Source organism: Odocoileus virginianus, chromosome 27 (assembly GCF_023699985.2).
Source record: "Odocoileus virginianus isolate 20LAN1187 ecotype Illinois chromosome 27, Ovbor_1.2, whole genome shotgun sequence".
NCBI classification, from domain to species: Eukaryota; Metazoa; Chordata; class Mammalia; order Artiodactyla; family Cervidae; genus Odocoileus; species Odocoileus virginianus.
In genome coordinates this window covers 1188346-1209051 of record NC_069700.1, presented here as the reverse complement: position 1 = coordinate 1209051, position 20706 = coordinate 1188346, and the positions used below count along the sequence as shown (strand labels likewise).

Sequence of the window (20706 nt, the reverse complement as noted above, 5' to 3'; positions counted from 1 at the left end):
CGGGCGCGGCCACACGGGCGTCTGCGAAACCCACCAGAGTCTTCAGCTTAGGGGATGAAACTGCCCTCGGATGCAGAGTGACCCGGAGCTGGCAGAGAAATCTGGGCCAGCACATCCCTGCCCTTCCTCTGCCTTCTCGAACTCAAGGCTCCACAGAGGGAGCGAGACGAGCACCTACGGCCACCAGCGCCAAGTCACGAGCAGAGAGACGGCTTCAGTGAGGACGTGAACACCACCTTCCAACACAGGAGAGAGGCCCGTGGGAGAGAGGGAGCCCTGCTGATAAGGACACTGGAGGAAGACAGTTCTGTAGCTTTTGTCATGAGAAAAATCTTAATTAGAGCCCAAAGCATGAGGTGCTCAAGAGAAATGAGAGCAACAACTGCATACCTGGGCCGTACCATTTGGAACCATCAGTGACGCTCTTTAAAAACCCCCATGAACTGGGAAGACCCAGAGGGATCGGGTGGAGAGGGAGGTGGGAGGGGGGACCGGGATGGGGAATACATGTAAATCCATGGCTAAGTCATTTCAATGTATGACAAAAACCACTGCAATGATGTAAAGTAATTAGCCTCCAACTAATAAAAATAAATGGAAAAAAATAAAATAAAATAAAAACCCCCATGACCAGAGCACAGGCCAGGCCAGTGACCGGAGGATCCCTGGAGGTGGACTGCGGTGCAGGCCACGGCTGGGAGCCGCCGGATTCGAGATGACTCCGCAGACACCGTCCAGAGCAGGGTCAGCTTGAGCGTGACTGTGGGCCCTCTGTCTACACCTCCACCAGCTACGATGGCCGACTAGCCACTTACCCCGGCCTGGGAGGGGCTCGGGGCCACACACACACAGCTCCCCCCAACATATACACCATTAAAACGCAGCACAGGAGAGGTCACCCACCCAGAGGGCCTGCCCAGAGGAGCAGGGTGCAGAAACCCTCGGTCTGCGTTTACAGGGGGCACCTCCCTGGCAGCACCGTGGGGCGCTGTGCACCCAGCCCGTGCCGGGAGCTGACCCTCGGCCCCTGCTGAGCCAGCGTCCCCCAGGGAGCGAGCTTGTTTCAGGACGCCACCAGGCCCCGCATGACCTAGTCTGTGAGGGACAATGCAGATGCTCTCAGCAAATCACACACAAGGATCGAAGAAATGGATACATTTCCAAGCTGCTGCTCCTATACCGATAAAGATGGAAAATTCACTTTATCTGAGTTTTTTTTAAAAGTCCTCAGTGTTTACCAGTGATCTGTTCAAAACCCCCTCCCCCCATTTAAATTCAGCTTAGATAGTTTTATTTAGTTTTATTGGAAAGCAAACTTCTGGCAGGGGTAGGTAGCGCAGAGATATATACAAAACTTCCGCAGGATCAATTTGCATTTATTCAAAGCATTTACAGGCAAAATTTGACCCAAGAATTTAAATAAAATCAAACATATTGCAAACATCCTGAAAGATAGTTTAAATAAGAGAACATTTTACAGCATAAATTTAGAAAGGAGGAAAAAAACATATAGAGACATTAAAGCTAAGATGTTTAACAACATGAGCTGTGAAGGCAGACGGCCTGGGTTTGAACCCGTGCAGTGCCCTGAACCACATCTCTGAGCCTCTGCACCTCCTTGTGTTTGCGTCAGCGCTTCGAGAGGCAGACTGTCAGACCGTCAGGCTCGGATTCCAGTCTGCACGTGAGCAGTGTGAGCACACGTAACCTCCCCGCCCGCCGCTCCTCCACTGTGACACTGAAACAGGGAATGGACCTACCTCCGCTCTGGAAAAACCAGAACGCTCGCGCACAGCGGGTGGGAATATACAACGGTGCCGCTGCTGTAGAAACAGTCTGGTGAGCCCTAAGAATATCAAACACAGAATTACCACAGGGTCCAGCAACGCCACGTCTGGGACTATGCCCCCAAGAGCTGTGAGCAGACAGAGGGACAGATATCTGCACACCCGTAGTCACAGCAGTATATTCACAACGGCCAAAACGGGAAAGCGGCCCAAGTGCCCGTCAACACAGCCGTGGATAAAATGTGGTGCACACCCATGGTGAAGAATTACTCACCCTTAAAAAGGAAGGGAACTCTGACACGCTCTGATGTGGATGAGCCTTGAAGATAACTATGCCAAGTGAAATAAGCCAGTTATGAAAAGACAAAATGCTGTTTGATTTCAGGTATAAGTATGTACAGAAACAGAGAGAATGGTGGTTGGTAGGGGCTCCAGAGGAGGTTTGGGGAGTTAGGAGTTCAGTGAGGACAGAGGTTAGTACCGCACATAATATGCCAGCAAATCTGGAAAACTCAGCAGTGGCCACAGGACTGGAAAAGATCAGTCTTCGTTCCAATCCCAAAGGAAGGCATTGCCAACCTGTTCAAACTACTGCACAATCGTACTAATCTCACATGCTAGCAAAGTAATGCTCAAAATTCTTCAAGCAAGGCTTCAACAGTAGAACTGAGAACATCAAGATGCTCAAGCTGGATTTAGAAAACACAGAGGAACTGGAGATCAAACCACCAACATCTGTTGGATCACAGAAAAAGCAAGAGAATTCCACAAAAACGTCTACTGCTGCTGCATTGACTATGCTAAAACCTTTGACTGTGTGGATCACAACAAACTGTGGAAAATTCTTAAAGGGATGGGAATACCAGACCACCTTAACTGCCTCCTGAGGAATCTGCATGCAGGTCAAGCAGCAACAGTTAGAACCAGACATGGAATGAAGGACTGGTTCCAAATTGGAAAAGGAGTACGTCAAGGCTGTATACTCTCAGCATTATTTAACTTATATGCAGAGTACATCATGCGAAAAGCTGGGCTGGATGAAGCACAAGCTGGAATCAAGATTGCCAGGAGAAATATCAATAACCTCAGATATGCAGATGACACCACCCTTATGGCAAAAAGCGAAGAGGAACTAAAGAGCCTCTTGATGAAAGTGAGAGAGGGAAAAAAGTGGCTTAAAACTCAACATTCAAAAAATGAAGATCATAGCATCTGGTTGCAGCACTTCATGGCAAATAGATGGGGAAACAAAGGAAACAGTGACTGACTATTTTCTTGGGCTCAAAAATCACTGCAGATGGTGACTGCAGCCATGAAATTAAAAGACACTTACTCCTTAGAAGAATAGCTATGACCAACCTAGACAGCAAATTAAAAAGCAGAGACATTACTTTGCTGGCAAAGGTCTGTCTAGTCAAGGCTATGGTTTTTCCAGTAGTCATGCATGGATGTCAGAGTTGGACTATAAAGAAAACTGAGCACCAAAGAATTGATGCTTTTGAACTGTGGTGTTGGAGAAGACTCTTGAGAGTCCCTGGACTGCAAGGAGATCCAACCAGTCAATCGTAAAAGAAATCAGTCCTGAATATTCATTGGAAGGACTGATGCTGAAGCTAAAACTCCAATACTTTGGCCACCTGACGCGAAGAACTGACTCACTGAAGAAGACCCTGATGCTGGGAAAGACTGGGGGCAGGAGGAGAAGGAGGTGACAGAGGATGAGATGGTTGGATGGCATCACCAACTCGATGGACGTGAGTTTGAGCAAGCTTCGGAGTTGGTGATGAACAGGGAAGCCTGGCATTTTGCAGCCCACGGGATCACTAAGAGTCGGACACGACTGAGCAACTGAACTGAATTCAACTGAGAGGTTCAGTCTGGGGAAATGAAAAAGTTCTGAGTTGGATGGTAGTGAAGGTTTACCCAAAAATGTGAATGTCCTTAGTGCCATTGAACTGCACATTTAAAAATGTTTAAGACAGTAATTTTCGTCTTATACATTTTATCATAATAAAAAAGAAAGGAAAGAAGACAGACTCGCCCCAACTCACAGATCTGCCGTGGGGACCGGCCATCCAGGAAGCGTTTAGAGAGCATGGGCGCAGGGCGGTCCTCCATGAACGCCAGCTGCTCTCTCCCCGTCCTGTCTCTGGAGCACCCCCTCCGGCCCCACTCCGCGTTCTGCAGAAACAGATGCTCAGTGACTGGACTCTGACTCCCCCGCCCCCAGAGCTCTACATCTTGTGCAGTGAGACAGCTCCAGCCCTGGGCTGCCTTCCAGGGCAGACGCTCTGGTGTTGGGACAAACCCACTGCCATCGGACGAAGATGAAGAAACCACCTGATTTCTGCAGTCTTCACACATAGAACTCAGAGATCACACTTAAAAAAAAAAAAGATAATGATTTTGTCTATTTCCTAAATTGTTTGTGAATAATTTTGCCTCAAAAATAGGTTCACAGGCTAATGCTATCACACAGGTCTGGTAGTGAAGAAGAGAGGAGAAAAAAAGTCACTCTAAAATTCATAAAAATTCTTTCTCCTTTAATCATAATCAAGACTATTTTACTTTGCTTCATCATTTAAAAGTCACTTCATTTTGAAAACTTCCAAGCATATACAAAAGTAGAGACTTAACTAGCCCCGGTGTATCCCTCTTAATAGCCAACTTGAACCTCTCTGACTACTTAAGACTCAATATCCTCCCCCAAAAGGCTAGAATAAAAACACCAGGATGGTTACATTGAAGCAATGTTCATTTCTAACAATCTTTATTGTCATCATTGCTACTTTACTCTTAGTTCTTTTTAGCTATCTTCTCACCTGCTTTCCTTCTTTGTCTTTGAAACTACCAATATCTGCAACCCTTACCAGGCCAGGGTGCTTGTGAGGATGTGACAAACATGGGAGTGGACAGTTTGGTGTCTGACGTGTGAGACACTCCCGACAAATCTTACTTCTCCAGTGACCACCGCCTCACCCTTCTCTCCGAGAGAACAGACACCACACACCCCCCTTACACACACACCTTTCTCTGAAGACCCCAAATATAAAGACAAATCCAGAAAGTGGATAAACTGAGCTGACAAATACATTTAACGTTCACAGTTGGGCTTCAGTGACAGGGACCTCTTGAGGTTCATTAGTGCTCCATTCTCGGTCGAATCCGACTCCTTGCAGCCCCATGGCCTGTAGCCCTCCAGGCTCCTCTGTCCATGGGAGTCTCTAGGCACGAATACTGGAGTGGGTAGCCATTTCCCCCTCCAGGGGATCTTCCAGACCCAGGGATCAAACCCACATCTCTTACATCTCCTGCACTGGCAGGCGGGTTCCTTGCCACTGCGCCACCTGGGAAGCCCCAACATTTAGCGTAAAAGCCACTAAATTAAAAGTTAAAAACATGCCCAATTGAGTGCCTGTATATTATTTAACAGAAAAACCAGGCTAGACACAACACTGCAAAACAGCACGAACAGGGATTCCTATGCAGGTCGTGTCTGAGTGTGTACTTATATTTTAAACATTAAACCCTTTTTTGATGATCCAAGAAGTTTTATATGCTGATGAGATTCATTTCCTTGCAGTACTTTTCGCCAGTGGCAAACCTGCCACCTCTAATTTGCTTTAAAAGGAATTCTAATCACCCAATCAATCATACTCTTGACCTTCAGCCTTCACAGTCTCTCCGCTGTGGTCAAAGCTGGCTCGAAAAGTTCAAGTTCTAACAGTGCTGCTGTCCTCAAGCTCCAAATCGCCCATGACAGGAATATAATTTGCCCCAACCTTCCGGTGGAGGCAAAAACAGCACCTGAAGTTTCTAATTCATCTTCTACCGAGATTCTTTAAGTAAGAGTGAATGCCTAAGATATTATTAAGTAATAACTTCTCCTCCACTGGGGTTTAAAGACTTATAAATCATCCAAGTCTTTATGCAGTGAAATCCGGTCTCTTCATTACAAACTTCAACAGCTCACTTTTGCTTTTAAATAACTTTTCTTTCTGCAGAGACATCGTGACCGACTAATAATCCTTCCAAACCCCCCCTCCCCTCCGAGCACAGGCTGAGTCTGAGCTGCACTGGCTTCCAGCGCAGGGCTGTGAAGAGGCGTCCGCATTGCCGCCCGCCCTCCCTGTCCCCACCCTCCCTCCAGGCCACCAGGCTCCCCAGGTGGCACACAGCAGGGGCACACCCAGGACGCAGCGGGACCACCAGGGAAACCTGAGGGGTGGCCGCAGACAGAAGTGGGCACGTGGAGTGGAGAAGCTGGCTTGGGGCGGGGTGAAGAAGGCGATTATTTTAGAGCCGCCGTCGGAGGGGCTGGCGGGACAAGCAGATGGACACGTTCAGTGATGTTCACATCAGTGACAGTCGCACGGTGAAGGAGCAGGCCAAGGGAGGCGGCCGGGGGAGGGGGCGCGGAGAGGCCACCTGTGGAGGGAGGGGAGCTCAGCTCTGAGCATCACCGAAACTAAGACAGGACAGCAGCACTTCAAGGAGGCAGCTGCCAACACTGGCCGCGGGTGAAACACCAGCTAAACTGCAGAGGCCTAATGAGGCGGCAGGCAACTTAATCACTAGGCAGTTCTCCATCGTCCAGAAGCTGTTTCAGTGATGAGTGAGACATGCACCTAAACAATGTGCAACAACCCCACATAAAAGGTACACAAGCAGCAAGCACTGAGGGGACACCATACCAAGGCCACGGGGGGTGGTGGGCGGCTGCCACGCTCAGAATCAGGGTGGGAGACCCAGCCCCCTCGCTGACCCCGCGCTCAACGGAGAAGAGTCACATGACCGGCCCCCAGATGCTCTGAAGGCACTTGCCGAAATTCAGCACTGCCTGTTCATGAAGACAAACTCTTAAAGTATGAACAGATGACAACTGCCCTAATAAGATCCCAATATATCCACCAAAACTCTGGGATCATGATTTGAGAAACCCCTATGAGAGTCCAAAAAGTCCAACTTATGAATAGAGAAATGGCAATCAGAGAGTGACACAAAGTTGCCCCTAAAGGAATCAGAAATACCTCTGAAAGTTATAGAACGATGTTCAAACTCAAAGAAATGCAAATTAAAATGACAATTAGATTTTTAAAAATCTATAGATTGGGGAAGATTGTGTCAATATGATGATATTACAAGGGTCTAAGAAACAGGCATTGACGGTGAAACGTTTATGGAAGAAAGTTTGACAACATATTAATATTTAAAAGGCGCATATTTAATTCTACAATCCCACCTGCAGTAAATTAAAGATTCACTTCTTGCACGGGTACAACATGATGCATGAATAAGCATATTTAATCATCTTAAGGGCCAAAGACGAGAAATACATTTCTATCAACTGGGGCTGTGCGCCTGCGTGTTTAGTCACTCAGTCGTGTCCAACTCTTTGTGAGCCCGTAGACCATTCAGTCCATGGAATTCTCCAGGCCAGAATACTGGAGTGGGGAGCCTTTCCCTTCTCCAGTGGATCTTCCTGGCCCAGGAATCGAACGGGGATCTTCTGCATTGCAGGCGCATTCTTTACCAACTGAGCTATCGGGGAAGCCCTAATTGAGGACTAGCTAAGAAATTAAGAACAAGCCAGCTCTACCTGCACTAACATAGGGTATCTCCAAGATACAGTATTAAATGATAAAAACGAAGAGGTGTTCACTGGCTGTGCAGGGTAACTACCAGTTTTCACCAGGAAGATACACAGAGCTTGTGTGCTAACACGTGTGTATAAGGAAGTGCAGACGTGGCAGGAACTGAGGGACTCGGACAGGAAGGCCTGCTGCTCAGCACGGGAACCTGTGCCTCTGATTTTACACCATGTGCGTTACAACCTGGGGACCTGAGACCACTCCCAACCCTCCCGCGCCCCTTCAGTCAATCGGCAGGGCCTCGGAACTGTCTCTACAAGCCACTGCCACCCAGCCCTCCTCCCCACCCTCGCAAGGGACATAACCCTCAGTATCTTCCCAGGGTAATTAAATAGCCTTTAGTGCCTTTTGCTTAGAACAATCACCTCCTCTGATTCACCTTATGTACTGTGCCCAGGTTTGGGCATTCCAGGTGGTGCTAGTGGTAAAGAACCCACCTGCCAATGCAGGAGATGTGAGACGTGGGTTCAGTCCCTGGGTCAGGAAGATCCCCTGGAGTTGGAAATGGCAACCCACTCCAGTATTCTTGCTGGAGAATCCCATGGACAGAGGAGCCTGGTAGGTTATGGTCTATAGGGTCACAAAGACTCAGACCACATCAAGCGACTAAAAAGTATCTGGTGAGGGACACGTTTCCCTTCAAATTCCCCAGATCCCTAGTGCTCATGAGAGGACAAAAACACCATCCTGACCCCGTCAATTCAGGTGCGTCCAGCGGTCACAGTGATGTTATACTAAGGTGCGTTAGTCGCTCAGTTGTGTCCGCCTCTTTGCGACCCCATGGACTGTAGCCCACCAGGCTCCTCTGTCCATGGGATTCTCCAGGCAAGAATACTGGAGTGGGTTGCCATGCCCTCCTCCAGGGGATCTTCCCGACCCAGAGATTGAACCCAGGTCTCCTGCACTGTAGGCAAATTCTTAGCATTATACTAAGGTAGGAGGTATTAAAAATACTGTTTGGGGTTCTTTTGCCTTTCTCAGTGGAGACTGGTAAAAAGTTTGGAATCCCAAGCACATGACAACACATATACAAGCAAGTCCATCTTACCACCTGTCACTAAAAAGTCATTTTCTAGAGTTACTGTTTTCTTAAATGAGCAAGATGATCTTTCTCGAGGTGAGCATGTAAGGTTAGTGATGGCTGGGAGCAGGGACTGAAGCGGATAATTTCGGGTCCTTAATGAGAAGTGTCTGCCATTTCCCAATGTAAGGCAATTATGCATTAGGTAGGCCAAGGTCATCTTAAAAGAGGTGATTCCTGGAGACACATAGATATTAGTATTACATATTAGTTTGGACAATAAGTTATGGAAAAGAATTTTAAAACTCATCAAATTCATAGAAATAAAAGTAAAACAGTTGTTTCCAGGGGCCAGGGGGAGAGGAGAGTGGGAAGTCAGGGTTCAACAGGGTCTGGGAAGATGAAAAAGTTCTAGCAACAGGATGGGGGATGGTAAATCACTAATGTTACTGAACTACAGACTTTAAGATGGCTAAGACGGTAAACGTTGCTATGTCAGGATGTATAAACACAACTTTTTAAATCCATCATGAAACATGAATTTTAAACATTTTATTTTTAATAACTAAAAGATGCAACTACCAATTCTTTTTATTTCTCATATCAAGTCCTAAGACAACATAGACAAAGTATCAATGTAGACAATACAGACAAAAGTGTAATATAGACAAATAAATCAATACAGACTAAATGTAAATCTTATGGCTCTAATACAGTAATTATTAAAGTTTATCTTGATAATTCTTTAACCCTACAGTCTCTTGGAAAGTACTAACATATCAAATTTAATCTGCTAATTCTCCTTCTTCTTTTTAATCCCTAACCTCGCTTAAAAAGCTTTCAGCCTTCAAGGTCAGGTGTATGCCATGCAGTCAGAAAGCAATCCTCACGTGAGTACCAGCTGATGGTGGTTGGCCGCAGAAGGCTGGAGTGCAGAGAACTCAGCCCTTGTTCCTGAAGGGTCCTCCCACAAACTAAAGCCCAGAAGGGCTCTGGACAATTGATAAAATGCAATTAAAATATTAAAAATGAAAAAAAATAAAGAATGAACGGCAAGTGCAACGATAATCCTAAATCATGGAAGGCCACTGAGGACAGAGGATCTTCTGCTTCTCAGGCAGACCATAGGTCACACCTGTCAGGCTGTAAAATGAGCTGTACACAGCACTGCCCCGAGCAGGCCGTTTCAAAGGCCGTGGAGATGACCTGCGCTCAGTGGGTCTGCAGTCAGTGGCGATGTGTTTCAAGGTTAGAAGCTAATACCATCACATCCTCTAGACTGTGGCGTCTAATACAGTAGCAGCTAATCTACATACGGCTACGTAAACACCAGGGCTTCCCTGGGGCTCAGATGGTAAAGAATCCCCCTGCAGTGCAGGAGACCTGGGTTCAATCCCTGGGTCAGGAAGATCCCCGGGAGAAGGCAATGGCAACCCCCTCCAGTATTCTCACCGGGGAAATCCCACGGACAGAGGAGGCTGGCGGGCTGCAGTCCATGGGGTCACAAAGAGTCAGACGCGACTTAGACTGAGTAACCAACACTTTCATGTAAAGTTAAAAATTCAGCTCCGTGGTTGCAGGAGTCACGTTTCCGGCGCTACGCGTGGGTGGCGGCCGCCACAGCGGACGAGGCAGAGGGAAACACCCCCACCTTCCCGCACCTGCCCTGAACGTCCACTGGACAGGAGCTGCGCTGGGCACCAAGGGCCTCCTCCGGAAGCACCCACAGCAGCTTCCGTCTACTCAGCTCACACACGCCTGCTCACCTCCGTCTACGTGACAGGCACTGCCAGTTGTCCAGCGTGGCAGTGAGTAAAACTAACAATTTAAGTAGGAGGCGAGAGAAACCCCAAGATACAAATGGAGACGCGATTTTCAGTTATAGGTGAGCAGCCGGGGAGGGCTGGCTGAAGAAGTCACCTTCAAGCCAAGATTAGAAAGATAAGCCATTTAAGAGGACAGTTTCCAAGCAGAGGGGCTGAAGAACCCATGTGCTCAGGTGGGAAGGGGTCTGCACATTCCAGCAACTGATTTCCGTGCCTTCTGCGGCGGTCTCATCAGACGTGGAATAGCAAGCAGGGAACTGACACCCAAATCTATCCCGGGGGGAGTCAGACAGCAGTCCATGTGTAATCCTCAGCCGCTCCTCTTCCTCTAAACCACCTGCCTTTCTGCCATTCAGTTCTGGAAGGACAGACTCGAGTGGGCAGGCACAGGAAAGGCAACGAACTCTGTGGCCTCTGAGCAGAGGGAAGGGGGCTGAGCGAGGCTCCTGAGTGAGCCTGTGCCGTAACGGGCGGTGTCCACAGGGGCACTGGGGACAGCTCCATCTCAGGCTGAGTAGTTTCCGCGTGCGGAGCTGTCGGAGGTCCCGCCGCGGGCTGACCCCTCACCCTGACCTCGAGCTGCGAGACCCAGCTGCCAGGACGACCCTCACTGGGTGGGTGACCTTTCCCAGGCGGCGGGCACCTCCGCCGGTCACTGCCCCGCAGACAGCACACTGCTGGGGCCTGCACACACCCTCTCAGGCCCTTGAACGTCTCTGCCCACAACTCAGTGGCCCCATCACACACCGCATTCTTCTCCCGGCTTCGCTTCCTTCTCTTGCTTCACAACCAAGTGGCTGCGCCTCTCACGGTCCAGGCATCGTCACAGGGGCTCCCCGGGGCCTGCAGGACGCTCGCCGGGGCATCCAGGGCATCCAGAGAGCAGCGCCTGGCCTCCCCTGGTCCATCCAGAGCCACCCACCAGGAAGCCCCTTCCCACCCCCAGTCACGCTGGGGACAGAAAAACAGAACCTCCACTGCTGGGATGAGCTGCAACACTGAGACTCGGGGCGGGGAAAGACTGCATTCTCACACCACAGTAAGAGTCAAATGTGGACATTATGCTTATCACGTCAGGTTTTGATTTTTCTGTCTTAATGAAGAAACGGCCAATAACAGAACTAAACAGAAAACCCCAGTGAAGTTGAACAGTTATGGAGATAGTGTTAAGGAAGGTAGTGTTTGTCTACACATGCCCTAACACCCACCGGAAGGGACATTTCTACCCAAACATTTGTCAGTAGTTAAAATGAGGCGTCTTTCAAACAAAGTATGCCATTAACATTTTGGATAAAACTTGGCTAAAAAAACACTTCATTTTCCATTATTTTTCAGAAAGCATAAGATTCTGATGTTAGAATGTTACGTGAAACAAAAAACGAAGCAAACAAAAAACCCACCAAAACCCATGTACCTGTCAGACCTAGTTCACTAATAGCAACGATACCACAACCCCAAAACAGAGTGTCTCAGCTCAAGCTGCTCTCACAGAGACACCGCGGACCTGGTGGTTCATAAGCTACAAACATTCACCGCTTAGTTCTGGAGACTGGAAGCCCAAGATTGAGCTGCTCGCAGATCTGGTGCCAGATAACAGCACACTCCCGGGATCACAGACTGAGTCCCCACACAGTGGGCAGGGCGAGGGCTCCCCGTGTTCCCTTTTATAAGGACACTCCTCTCATCCTGGGGGCTCTGCTCTCTGACCTAATCACCTCCCCAAGGCCCACCTCCTAACACAGCACATGTGGGTGAGGATCTCAACATATTATTGGAGCTGGCGGGCGACGGGGAATGGGGTGGGGGACTACTGCTGACAGGGAGCTGCAGAAGTCCCAGTAGGGGATTATAGAGAGGAAAACCGAGGGAACTTCGGGAGACCACTTAAGCTAATGACGGCACAAGAAAGCCTTTTGTAACATGGAGAATAAAGCAGGCTTGCTTAACTACAGCACATGACATATGCCCCAGGTCATCAAGTGAAAGGAAAAGTGTTACCACTCTTCTGCTGATTTGAATAAATGCTACGACCTTCCTAGTAAGACCTCATAGAGTCAGACATGCTCCAGCCCAACGTGAAGGAGGAAGTCAAAACGCAGGCTTCTCCCCTCCCCGACTGTCCTTGGATTATAAAAATGCAGCCCACTCAACCCTCAGGGCAGAGACCCCTCGCCCGGCCCCGTGCAACTCTCAGGAGAAACCTGTATTAATAAATCTACTGCTTGCCTGACGCTTTGCCTCTCCCTGAATTCCTTTCGCACTGAGACACAAAGAACCTAAGTCCAGACGCCAGGTGAGTGATCACAATTAAAAGTCCGTGGGTTACAGTCCCAACGTGAGTGCAGTTCCACAACCGTTCGGCTTATGGTACAAACTCATGAGAAGACGTTCTTGGCCTTGGCACTGTCCCTAGAGGCAGGGAGAGCACAGCTCACCTCCCTTACGGTTTGAACTGAAGAGCGGAGTCAAGTAGAAAAAGGTGATCAGATCACAGATCACACACCTGCAGCAGAGTCTGGCTAACCTTTGACCTCCCAGGGGTATGGTCATTACTGTACCCATCTAGAGATCATACTATTACTGTCAAAAATCGATGGCTCTTTCCTTGAAGGTAATTACACATAAAGTATAACTTTAGAGAAAGTCTTTTTAAAGAGTTAGGCTTCTAGTACAGAGCAAGATATAAGATACCACACAAGTTACCTACTCTGCTCAGCTTCCTTATTCTGTGGGGTAATCCAGTGGGCTGGGCACAAGGACAATCCTTAAAGTAAGGGTGAAAACTGACAATGTGATATTGGGATTTTATTGAAAAAAATTTAAATAATGCTACGCACAGGGAAAACACCAGTGCTCCCCCAAGTTATGAATAAATTACAAAATATAAAGATGTAATTTTTAAAAGTCCAAAAACATCTTTCAAATCTTAAACACGTTCACTTCTAAACATGGATTTCCTGGTAATCTGTCATTACAGAAAAACAAATTTTAGCTTCAGTACTGCCAGCACCCTTTACATCCTGGACTGGTTATTTGGGAAATCATCTGACTTTAAGAACAAACGTTTAAAGCATCTGGGAGTTGGTGGTCCTTAACTTCAGCAAGTTTCACTGCACCTTTCTTGCTTCTGATCTAATACCTTTCTGGCAAAAAAAAAAAAAAAAAAAAGACGCTTGCTGTAACTAAAAATTACCTCCAGCCACTCTCTTGGATTTTATTAGTTTTTTAAAGCAATGGTATTCAACATAATGGCAACTTATTTCAAATAAAATTATAAAAGTATTTTTTGTGAAACAACTGGGGAGCTCTCACTTCCCTAAACTCAGTTAACTCCTTGTACTAATAGGTGACTGCTGCTGCTGCTAAGTCACTTCAGTCGCGGCAGACTCTGTGCGACCCCACAGACAGCAGCCCACCAGGCTCCGCTGTCCCTGGGATTCTCCAGGCAAGAACACACGGAGTGGGTTGCCATTTCCTTCTCCAATGCGTGAAAGTGAAAAGTGAAAGTGAAGTTGCTCAGTCGTGTCTGACTCTGAGCGACCCCATGGACTGCAGTCCAGCAGGCTCCTCCGTCAATGGGATTTTCCAGGCAAGAGTACTGGAGTTGGGTGCCATTGCCTTCTCCGAATAGGTGACCAGACTGCCCAAACAAACTAAACTTTATATATTTATTTGGAAAAGTTTTCTTTGACTTTCTGAAGACTTTATTTGGAAAGTTTTCTTTAACAACAGTTAAAGTCAGTTAGATATGTTAATTGTATATGGTAGTGATTAACTTGCTTGATAATGAGACAAATAAGTGTATATTGTAATAATTATTCCAGCTTCATTTTCTACATGAAAGCAAAATACAGTAAGATAACGCAATCCGCACTCTCTTTAAACAAGCCCAAATAACGTCCATGTGTTTTCTTCTACCTCTGATAGCTTTCTCTTTCTGTACCTTGCACTAACATGTACTTTTCCCAGGCGCCACGCTCCTAATTTATACCATCAGCCCTCAACTGTGTTATCACAGTAAGGAAAAACAGCTCCGGATCTTCTTGTATGATAAAGTGCGAGTCCCTTGGTCTTGAATCATTTGAGTAATGCCAAAGGAGTCTGAGCAGGCTCTGGGAGTTGGTGATGTACAGGGAAGCCTGGTGCGCTGCAGGCCACAGGGTGGCTAAGAGTCCAACACGACTGAGCAACTGAACTGAAAGGATACACTCAAAATAAAAGAACTGCTTTCAGTTAACCCAAAGCAAGACATGCCCAATGACTGATCACCCTGCAGGAGTAACAGGAGTTTGGCTACTCTGTAAAAAGCTTTATCTTGAGACTCGGAGACATATGAGGCATAACAAAAATCAAATGGGAAGCGTGAGAGGATTTTAATAAAAGTGTTTTCTCTTCCGTGCCTTTTGAAAAACGCCATTATAACAGGTAGCATAACAAATACAAGTATATGTAGATATGCAAGGACCCTAGGTTATAAGTACCCCAAAGTGTCTGCCCTTAAAGTTCCTGAAAATAGGAGGCTGCTGTGAAACTGCCTCAGAGTGACTTCAAAATGAGATAAAGGAAACACAGTCGCAAACAGCATGGTGGGGAAGAGATGTGAACGGAGACTTGTCTCTCTCGTGTAAGTTACCCCTCGCACCGTGCTGGAGGAGAGAACTCTGGCTGTCCCCAACGCAGGCTACAGACACAAAGGTTCCAAAAACCGAGAGGAGCGCCTGGCAAACACTCTAAGTAGAACCAGCGGAGGCTTCCCCGCGCCGGGCTCTACGTTCCAGGATCAGAGCAAACCGCATCCACCCGGGTAACAAGGGGAATCAGGAAAAGTTGGCGTCTTCAGAGAAAGGAGAGGACTTAGCTGGGAAGAACTTCAGGAGGAGACCTGCTCCGCTTCTTGCCTGGGGGGTGGACACGGCCCCAACAGAGTCATTAACCCCCCAAGCCCCCGGCTCCAGCCCAGGCCGCCTAGTGCCGCTTCTCCATCAGACCACAGCGGTCCGCGGGCGCACAGAGAGCTGACCGCCCGCCGCGCCCCGCGCGCACTCACCCGCCGCTTTCGGGAGACGGGAGACCGCCCGGGGTGGAGGGCTCGGGGCCTCTCGGGGCTCCTCAGCGCGGCGCTCACAGACGCACGGGCGCCGCCATCTTGCCCAGGAAGCGGGCCTCGCGCCGGAGGCCCCCGGGCGGGCGCCCTCAGCGGAGCCGGAGCGCCGAGGAGCCCCGGGCGGTGGCCCCGCGGCCCCGCACGCCCGCGGCGGCCCGTCCCCGCGCGGCCAGGTCCCGCCCCCAGCCCCCGACCCAGGCGCCGGCAGAGTCGGCGCCCCGAGCAGCCCGCACGGCGGATCAGGCGGCGCCAAGGACAGCCTGGGCGGAGCGGCGGGGATGGGGCGGGCGCTCGGTAACCTGGCGACGCAGAGTGCCTCGGCCGCCCGCCGACCCACGCCCTCCGGCGAGGAAGCGGGGCCCGCGGCCCGCCGTCCGGCCCTCGGCCGATCCGCGCGCTCCGAGGTCGGCTGCCTCGCGGGACCGCGGGGCGGGGGCGGCCGCCGGGAACGCCTCCCGCAGGCGCCGCCCCCTTAGCTGTCCGAAGCCCGCCTGCGCCGCGGCGCGCGGCCTGAGCCCCTCTGAGGCGGAGATCCCTCAGCCGGGTCGCGCGGCCAGAGCCTCCCGTCAGCCGGGGCGCGCCTGAGCCCGAGCCCCCCCCGAGGCGGGGTGTGGGCCGCGCCGGCGCGCAGCCCCGCGGCCACGTCCCGCCCGCGCTTCCCGCGGCGGCGGCGGTTTCGCGGGTCGAGTTTAAACTCGGGGCCTCGGCGGAGAGGACCCCCTGCCTGTCGCGCTCAAGATGGCGGCGTCCAGCCGCGCGCAGGTGCTGGACCTGTACCGCGCGATGCTGCGGGAGAGCAAGCGCTTCGGCGCCTACAGCTACCGGTGAGCGGGGGCCGCGCTCGGGGGCGGGAGGGGCTCGTCCCTTTCCCGGAGTCGGGCCCTCTGCTCGCGGACCTCCCGGGGGGCGCTCTCTGCTCGCAGGGCGGACGCCGAGGTGCAGGGGTTCCTGCCCGCTTGGTGCACCCGGGAGAACTCCTCGTGGTATCGGAAGCCTGGCCCGCAGAGGTGCCCCGCAGTAGCCACGGCCCACAACCGAGGGCCTTCTCTAGTCGTTCCATTCACCTCCCAGGTGTCTTCCTCAGCCCCTTTGCTCGCCGCGGTGCGTTCTGCTGTTGTCCTTGGCCGCGGGACGGGGTTTGTGAGCAGGACACAGGTAATGGTAAACCGAGAACGATGGGCCCGGCTTCCAGGAGCCGAAATGTTCACCCAGACGGGGATCCAGCTTTCAGGATCTCAGCAGCAGGGGAATGAGAGGCTAAGCTCTTACTACATCCTCAATGGAGCGCGCAGCCTTTGCACGCCTGCTCCATTCTGTCTGCTCTTGTGTTCCTTTTTCTCTTTCTACGTCTTTTATCTGCTTCAGAGCATCTGCTTTTACTGCTTCCTTATAACTTCTGACTCACCACGAATGTATGTACCTTATAGGTTTTCTCTCTGCATCTTTGCGGATTTGGTATCTTACTGACTCGATGGGCATGAGTTTGAGTAAACTCCGGGAGTTGGTGATGGACAGGGAGGCCTGGCGTGCTGCGATTCATGGGGTCGCAAAGAGTCGGACGCGACTGAACTGAACTATTGGTCCTCTGAGCTTCAGCCATGTTCCCAAAGCAAGAATTTTATAAGACCTGCTCTTCTCTTCACCCCTGGCCTCACCTTCCATGACTGACCAGCCAGAGGACTGGGTTTCCTTGCAGCAGAGTCTGGGACCCCTGGAGCAGGCCTTGTTGGGTAGCTGCCCCACGCTGGGTGGATGAGCTGGCGGACGCTGAGGGGTAGACCCAGTGCAGCTTGGTTACCAGACACTAAACCTCCGAAGCAGTGACTTCCTAGTTCCTAGACACCTGCCTAGAAAAGGTACTCATCTTATACATTTAACAACATCTAGATCATACCAATGAGGTCATGTCCAACTGGTCAGGTAGTTAATTAAAAAAAAAAAAGCATTTCTGAGAGTGCATTGTTTCATTTAATGACTTTGGCTTTGGAAGCTAAGGTTTTAAACAAAAAGTTAACCCATGCTTAGTACCAAGAACTTAACCAAGTCTGTTGAAGGAGCCAACAAAATACGCTTGTAAATAAGTTGAACCTTTTTCACCACAGTCAGGGAGAAGAATTTGTAACTTACTTAAAATAAACAAGAACTGCAGGAAATTCACTGGGCCGCTGTACTCTGTAGGCAGAAAGTGGAAATTACATGGTAACTGTACTTACAGAATATTGGTTCACATTATACTTTGAGTAATCCTTTTGAGCTAAACTTATTATCCACATATAAATGTATTGTCCAGAGGAATCTGGTAATCACTTTACACCGCTTCCTGCAATCATGTACCTACACCCTGAGATTCCCACCATTATGTTCTAAGATAACAAATGGGTCATAGAATATGTCCTTGTTTTGTACTGAGATTAAGGCTGTGTCTTGTGGATTTGAAGGATCACCTCTCCCAGCCCTCTCTCCCTGCCATTCCCTGTAATCACTTGGTCGAGTCCCCTGCTTCCTTTGAGCTCAGCCAGTGTAACCCTGGGCAGGATTTCCCTGTTCTCTTCACTCTGCATTCCCCACAGGTCCACACACATCCTGTTGCTACTGTCTTTGACTTCAGGGCTTCCAGGCACTCCCAGGCTGCTTTGCCCAGTAGCGCAGCCGCTGGAGATAGCAAAGTGAGCGCGTGGGGCTCAGCAAGGCCCCCACCGTCTGCGGCTCTTTGCCGGGTCTCTGTGGGACACAGTGTAGAATCACTCTCACTAACTGGTGAGCGCCGGGGCAGGCCCGCACAGGGTGATGGGTCAGAGCGCTTTCCAGAGGACAGCTCAGGGTCACAGGCACGAAGCAGCCTGGTGCGCTCAGGGGGAGAGTTAAGTGGGCTTCTGGGGTGACGGAGGGGCACGGGGGTCGGAAAGGGCCACGCAAGGGCCGTGCTGAGGAGCCCGGACTGCATTCTCAGCTACCGGGCAGCCGGTGGAGGGCTTCACGCTGGAAGGTGTCCCGGCCAGACGTGCTGTTTAGCTAGACCACGCTAGCGCCAGGGGGAGACGACCGTGAGGGCCGGACCCAAGGACCCCAAAGGAGGGTCGGTTACAGCGGCGCTGAGGAGAGATCAGGGCCCTTCTGAGGGGCTGAGGAGCGGAAGATACGGGGAAAGATACGCTTGATTAATAGTTAGACGGTAAAACGGTTAGACCTCAATGAATGATTGGATTTAGGAATAAAGAAGAGAATCCAGGCAGAGTCTGAAATACCACCCAGGTTACAAAGTAAACTGAGGCACAGAGGGTCAGGGTAAAAGCTGTACCATTAACTAATTTAAGAAATACAGAAATAGCTAGTCTTATGGATGTGAAGTTTGCTCAGTCATGTCCGAATCTTTGCGACCCTGTGGACATAGTCCATGGAATTCTCCAGACCAGAATACTAGAGTGGGTAGCTGTTCCCTTCTCCAGGGGATCTTCCTGACCCAGGGATCAAACCCAGGTCTCCCGCATTTCAAACAGATTCTTTACCATCTGAGCCACCAGGGAAGCCCAGGAATACTGGAGTGGGGAGCCTATCCCTTATCCAGCAGATCTTCCCAAACCAGGAATTGAACCGGGGTCTCCTGCATTGCAGGTGGATTCTTTACCACCTGAGCTACCAGACACTTGAGTTCGTCTTTCAGGACTCGAGTAAATGTCACCTGGGGGAGTCCCCAGCAGAGGCAGTTATTCACAGGAGCCTAAAGCTCAGAGGAGCACCCAGGCCTGACGTTGCCATCACCACATTTGCTGTGTGACCCTGGGCAAGTCACTGCACCTCTCTGCTTTTCAGTTTCTTAATCTAGAAGGTGGAGGTAATGACTTATCTGTGTCACAGGAGACAAGGTTTAAGTGAGTAAATACGTATCAAGTGCTTGGGATTGTGCATGGGACAAAGTAGGTGCCGAATAAGTCCAGTTATTTCTTATCATAAGTGAGATTAAAAACCTTGATATTTAGTACCATTTCCAGGAGGAGTATTCAGAGCAGTGATTCTCAGCCAGGGCCAGTCTTATTCAGCCATGTCCGGGGACGTTTTTGGGTGTCACAGCATGGGTGGAAGGATGCTACTGGCCTCTGGTAGTTATCTGCCAGAGGTCCCGCAGAAAGAGTTCTCTGGCCCTGAACATCAGTCGTACCAAGATTGAGGCATCTTAGTTTATGGTGAGAAAGTTAGTGGGCTTAGGATGTTCTAGAGAACATAAAAATTTGAGGTGTTGGCTGAAGAAGAGCCCCTGCAAGGAGGCAGAGAAATCATAACGTGGTTCTCAACTTACTGGTCTCAGGAATCTTTTACATTCTTAAATGTTCCTGAGGGCCTTGAAAGCCTTGCTTATGTGGGGCATAGTTATCAATATTTATATTAGAAAGTAAAACTGAAACATCTTAAAGCACTTACTTTTGGGTACTGTTCATGGGGTTCTTGAGGCAAGAATAGTGGAGTGGTTTGCCAGTCCCTCTCCGTTTCTAAGTAAACAGATAAACCTGAGCGTGCTGTCACTTCATTTGTGTCCAGCTCTGTGACCCAATGGACTGTAGCCCACCCGGCTCCTCTGTTCATGGGATTCTCCAGGCAAGAATACTGGAGTGGAGTGGGTTGCCATGCCCCTCCTCCAGGAGATCTTCCCAACCCAGGATTCGAACCCAAGTCTCTTCTGTCTCCTGCACTGGCAGGCGGGTTCTTTACCACTAGCGCCACCTGGGAAACCCATGGCACACTAACATAAATAACACCTTTATGAAGAATAGCTATTTTTCTCCCCCCACCGGAAAAAAAAAAAAAAAACCCAGTGATGCAAGTTTTGCTGTTTGACTTATTTTGCAAGTCTCTTTAGTGTTTGGCTCAGTGGAAGACATCTGGGTTCTGTGTGTGTTTCCACCTGGACCTGTCACTGTGTCACGCATAGCCTAGCCTCTGGGAACTTCCTCTGTCCACTTAGCAGAGAATCAGGCTGGAAAAGGCAAATACCTGCTTGAAACAATAAAAATTCCTTTTCCCAGCGGATCTCCTGAAAGGTCTCCAAGGCCCCAGCGGTCCCTGGGCTGCTCTTGAATGACCACTGTGGTGTCTGAGAAGCAGGAGGCCGGCAGACAGCAGTGTCGCCGGAGTCAGGGACTGGGGGCGGCAGGCCACTTGCTGTGCAGGGTCCAGTAGATAAAGAGAGAGGCGTCCCCAGCGTGGGGACCTCCGGGGACCTTCCCCAGAGCAGCATCTGCAGTGGTTAGGACACAGCCCAGGGTGGGGCGCTGAGAAGTAAGCCAGAAGGCAGTAAACCACTGCATGAGTGTAGACCACCCCC

At 50.0% G+C, this 20706-nt stretch overlaps 2 protein-coding genes across 9 annotated transcripts in view; one reads left to right on the top strand and one right to left on the bottom strand.

Moving 5' to 3' along the window:
* FARS2 (phenylalanyl-tRNA synthetase 2, mitochondrial) overlaps nt 1-15433 on the bottom strand; it is a 312626-nt gene extending 297193 nt beyond the window's left edge. Inside the window, exons 1-2 of one of the 5 annotated variants that reach the window (XM_070456991.1) lie at nt 15333-15428; nt 1761-1846 (exon numbers count right to left, since the gene is read on the bottom strand). The gene's annotated coding sequence lies outside the window, so the exon portion shown is untranslated. Of the gene's footprint in view, nt 1-1760; nt 1847-3838; nt 3931-15332 lie in introns of those variants that run through there. The other 4 variants (XM_070456992.1, XM_070456993.1, XM_070456990.1 and 1 more) reach the window with 4 other exon arrangements.
* Nucleotides 15434-15718: 285 nt separating this feature from the next.
* Nucleotides 15719-20706, top strand: part of LYRM4 (LYR motif containing 4) — an 86725-nt gene continuing 81737 nt past the window's right edge. Inside the window, exon 1 of one of the 4 annotated variants that reach the window (XM_070456997.1) lies at nt 15719-16213. In XM_070456997.1, the coding sequence (XP_070313098.1) occupies nt 16128-16213 (86 nt within the window). In that variant the 5' untranslated portion in view covers nt 15719-16127. The remainder of the gene's footprint in view (nt 16214-20706) is intronic. The other 3 variants (XM_070457000.1, XM_070456999.1, XM_070456998.1) reach the window with 3 other exon arrangements.